We start from the raw sequence: 5,049 nt of genomic DNA on the forward strand, positions 1-5,049 counted from the left end.
TTACAATAAAAAAACCTCTGAATATTACAGAAAATACTTAAATATAAAGTTTATTAACCTTACTTTTACGATCTCAAACCACTGGAAGGTAATACAATATCAAATCCTCATTCGAATACAATAAAATTTATCTAAAACAAATAAAATTTCTTATCGATGTTATTGTAAAAAATACAGCACTTTTTATCATTATATATATTTTATTTCATGATAAAAATGTGCTCAGAATCGTCGATGATTCGCTTTTTTTTATTAACTGAAATTTTCGTGGAGTGTAATTTTCGATGGTCACGAACTGACCAGGAAAGCATTCTAGAGATTTACTGATCATTGTAATGAGTCATAAACTCAAGGTCGGGGTGCCGGCCGGCGTCGCTTAGCAACTCGCCTTTCTTTTTGCTTTTCATCATGTTACAGTTTTTGGTAACAGTTCGAATGATTGTGGCTGACGCAATAACTGATAACGATCGAAAATGATTTTAAAATAAATATCGAGTTGCAATTTTCGTTTCGATAAGATAAGATAAATTTTATTGTTTTAAATAATATCTTATTTTATTTAAAATATTGATGTTATTTTTATATTGGTCTAAAAGCATAATTAAAAAAAAACTACTTCCTTTAAATCTTAACTGATATTTGAATAGTAACATTTTTTTACTTACGTTTTTTATCGCAGTCGAACATCAAAATTATTTTACAATAAAATATTTATCATAACGGCTTAATTATTCGTTCTTAAAGAATCGTAGAAAGTTCTAGTAGAATGATGCAATATCGGAAGTTTAATATCAATAACGGCGAATTACCGCTTACTGCTATTTTATTTGAGCCGTTTATCTGAAACCTTACAACAGATAATCGGTTGCTAAGTGCAATATTTCCCAAGCCTGTTGACGAACTGCTAAAACAAAAGCCATTGTTCAAAGAATCAAACCATTTTAAACAATGGTTATCCGTGCTACTTGACAAGTATCACTTTGTTTCTTTGAAGTTAGTTTTTGTCAATCGACAATTTTATTCTACCTATAAAATTGCGCTATATATACATTACATTATAAATCCAGTTTAAAACAATGAAATGATTTACAATTAGTTTTTAACACTCGTATTTTATTTAAGACTAAGTCATTCTGTGACTAGCACGTCATCAGACGGCTAGCCAATCTGTCGCCTGTGTGATAATATTTAGCTTATTTCTATAAATTAACTTATATCCTAATCTTAACGTAAAACACTTATCTTAAACTAATTCTTACACATTATATTATATAAAGAAACCATCTAAAATTACTTAGAGCTAATACAATTTTAAGTCTTATAAGCTAACGAACTTTTCGATATATGTTTGAATAACACGCGCGGTATTGTTCTTGGCACTTATTTAAATTTTTCGAATTTGACCGAACTTTGTTCCACCGGCGGAACTAGAACAAAGAAGCCGGCCGGCCGGCTTTCTGTCGGATGTCGGTACAGAGCGATACAGAGACGTGCATCTCTACTCGCAGACGATCGTGACTGGCGCGCGGTGCCCCCGCGCTCGCCCGCGGAGAGACCCCTCGCACCCCCGCCCTCGACCTTCTATATATACCGCGAATACTTCCCGGCATCGTCAGTCCGTCACACAGAGCGACAGGGTCGGGTGGGTCGTACAGTGAGCCAAGGGTGAGAGACGAAGCCCTAAGGTTACGAGATCAGATCTGATGCAGTCGTGTTAGCTTCGGACATTTTCAACTTCCAATCGATCTCTTCACGATAACTAGTCGCCGGTCGTGAAGCCGGTTGTTCAGTGCGCATTCGCAGTACAAAAGAGACTTGTGATATTTTTCTAGTTTTTAAGTTCCGGAACGGAACGCTTTAATTTTTTTCGTAATAAAAAGTGTACAATATAAGTAAAAATTTGGAAAACATGGAAATCCTACCGGTTACGAGTCAGTTTAGCGTCGGATTCAGTAGTGAAAAAGGTGAGTCTACTTTCTATTCTGTGAGATGGTGAGCGGTGAGGGAACTCGTCGACTTTCTAACCAGCCGTCAGCTGTGTTGCTAAGCGGCGCGCGCAGCGCGGCCGGTTGACGGCTCACGGCTAACGAACGGATGATGAAATATTACTTCTTCGTTAGTTATTTAACCAATTTAACACATTGAAAACGATAATAAGCACATACTGTGTATGTATCGGTGTGAAGTGTAAGAGCTTTGCGAACCGGCCGGCAAAGACCGAGTCTTCAACGTCACGGTCAGCTGACACAACAGCTGTTAGCTGATGCGCTCCTTCACCCTCTAATGATTTTGAGATTCAATTCTTATAAAGTCTTCTAGGCTCTCTTTTTAACTTGATTAATTTTTGTTGTTTGTATTTGTCAGTTTTATCTATCAACATATTTTATAATTATTGACATGTTAATAATATATTTTTCTTTTATTATAGCATGGAATGGGCCGACATGGCGGGAAGCACCGATGCCGGTGCCGACGGAAGCGGCGCTGGCTCAACGGCTCGAGCGAGAACTTCGGGCCGCTAAGGGAGCCAGCGAGCTAGCGACCGCTGAGGTGCTGGTACCGGCGGAATTACTCGCCCGGGCATCGAGACAAACATTGGCCCTAGCCGAGGGAGAGCCTTGCGGATCCCGTGGCGCGGCGGTAATCGTCGACGTCGCAGGGCGCCGCTTGGCCGCCTTCAAGATAGATCCGAACACGCTCACCACGCACGAAATACATCTTCATCTTGAACATGATGCGACGAACTGGACTAGCCTGCTGCCGCAATTCTTAAAGTGAGTTGACTTAATGATTAGAAATTGTCTAATCATATTCACTTTTCTTTTAAATTATTCTAAGAGTTTTACTAAACTAGCTTGTGTGAATGAGTTTCCTAACGAAGTACTTCTTTACAGAAACCTAACGAGAGGCGGCACCATCATCATCAGCCCCCAGTTCACGATAGAAAAGAAGAAACTTTTCCGGAGCCAGGCCGAGTGAACCGCCTGTGATAGCGCGTGATGCGAGCGAGCCGACTGATTGCCCTCCTCGATATCTACGTATCGTTATTTTAACAAATATCAATATTATTATATGTATATTAATTATATTTTTACTAAGAAGAAAAAAAAGCACAGCGTGATATGTAATGTATAGTAGTAGATTAAGCGCGCAGGGAGCGCATAGTCCAGCGGCCGGCCGCGTCCCCGGAACGGGCGATAGAGATGCGAAATGCACTTTGTATCGACAAAGTGTCGATCTTCCCTCGACGGTCGCCGGTTCCGGAGGCGCGGACGGACGCGCGTGCGACGGCGCGCGGGCGAGCGACGATCTCCTCCCCCCGGCCCCCTCCCCGTCCCCGGCCCACCGCAGCGCTCGGCCCGCGCGTCTCCGCACTTATGTTAATCATTGTTCGTATTTTATTATCGGGTGGTTGATATCGGATGATCGGTTGATCGGTTGGGTGGAGTGTGAGTGGCGTGGCGGCGTTAGGTGCGCACCATGATCTCAGTCGCCGTCGCGCGTGTGATAATGTTGCCCTGATCGATTTAGTGTTATGTATAATTTTTGTTTCGAGTTCGATTCTATTCTGAAGTTGTGTAGAGTTGGTTCGAGTATATTACATGTGTCGTAAGCGTATTTATTAGAGGCGACCTCCGCGCCCCGCGGGGGTCAGATATGTGTACGTTTTTGTAACTGTACTAGTTCGTACATTTGTTTGTGATACTACTTTTGTAATGTATAAAATTTAAACGAGAAAAATATACTTTAAATGATGTAAGCGAGCACGCAAGCAGATACAATATGAGATGCATCTGAGCCGCGGCAGCGGAGCAATAAGAGGGCGGGAGAATATACTGCAAAGATCTCAGTTTATATTATTATAGTTATAACAAGTATTAAGTTATTTAAGTTAATATAAAGATTGTACTTTTCTAAGATCGTTTTCTATTGTGATGTAGTCGAGTGGGTGTCGAGATCAGTTTTGTACAATAGTTGACGAGGTATTGTAATGTCGGATGCATACTTCATCCATTGTATTATAAATGTATATCAATAGACAGTTTTTAAACGAAATCTAAATGTTTGTAGGGTCCAGTGGTCCAGTGTTCTAAAACGCACAATATCATAGTACTAGATTCACTTTCATCGATAAAAAAAAGATTTTAAAAATGCTATAAAAAAAAATTACTTCTTGAAATGTCGACATATACAAAACTAACAATAATAATTAATGTATCAATTGTTTATAATTGATATTTATTTCATAGACAGTAAAAGAGAATGTAGAAATTATTAAAGAATACATAGTTTCAAAAATTACATGCTTGTTTTTATATAACCCCCATGCCTTTAGTTATTATTCTAGTAAACACTTAAACGAATCCATATTTACATAAATACGACTTAGATAAAAACAATCTTCGAATATGGAAGCATTAGATTTTGATCGTACCGGTGTGACCGGTTCTGTGGATACCAGTTTTGCTGTGCCCACGACGACCGGTTCGATTCAGCCAGGGATCATCCTTGTACGATGTCCACAGTCCCAGAGACGACAAATTATGTCACAGCTAAACAAACATCCTTGGATATATTGTTGAGTATGAATTTAATTGTTAGTTTATTGATGACTCTTCAATATGAACCATAAATGTGACTATGGTAGTATTTCACATGCCATGTTTGTATGAATCACTCAATCAATATTTTTAAAGGCCTCTCATTTAGAGAATTTTACTGCTTATTCCACGCTGCTCCAACCCAGGTTGGTGAATATACATGCCAGAAATTTTCATCCAACACGTACAAGATTCCTTATTATGATGATATGTGTAACACGAGACGAATTTTAAACACATTAAGCACAGTGAAAATCCATTGGTACCGGAATGTACTGGTACTGAAATAGAAACCGTAATCATCGGTTAAGATGCACGTGTTTCAACCACTGAGCTATGTCGACTTCATTACCGGTGCTATTAGTAATTTCTATAATGTATTTTACATCCTGTATTGCTATGACCACACCCTTTTTATTGAAGCACAACAATGCATTATTGTTTTATA

At 39.2% G+C, this 5,049-nt stretch overlaps 1 protein-coding gene across 1 annotated transcript; it reads left to right on the plus strand.

The window, feature by feature from the left end:
• Positions 1 to 1,600: 1,600 nt before the first annotated feature.
• LOC126771689 (protein charybde-like) lies at positions 1,601 to 4,302 on the plus strand. The gene is made up of 3 exons (XM_050491707.1): positions 1,601 to 1,964; positions 2,429 to 2,774; positions 2,895 to 4,302. Exons 1-3 carry the CDS (start codon positions 1,910 to 1,912, stop codon positions 2,977 to 2,979), a joined length of 486 nt encoding a protein of 161 aa, XP_050347664.1. The 5' UTR covers positions 1,601 to 1,909; the 3' UTR covers positions 2,980 to 4,302.
• Positions 4,303 to 5,049: the final 747 nt, after the last annotated feature.

This window comes from Nymphalis io, chromosome 11 (assembly GCF_905147045.1).
Source record: "Nymphalis io chromosome 11, ilAglIoxx1.1, whole genome shotgun sequence".
NCBI classification, from domain to species: Eukaryota; Metazoa; Arthropoda; class Insecta; order Lepidoptera; family Nymphalidae; genus Nymphalis; species Nymphalis io.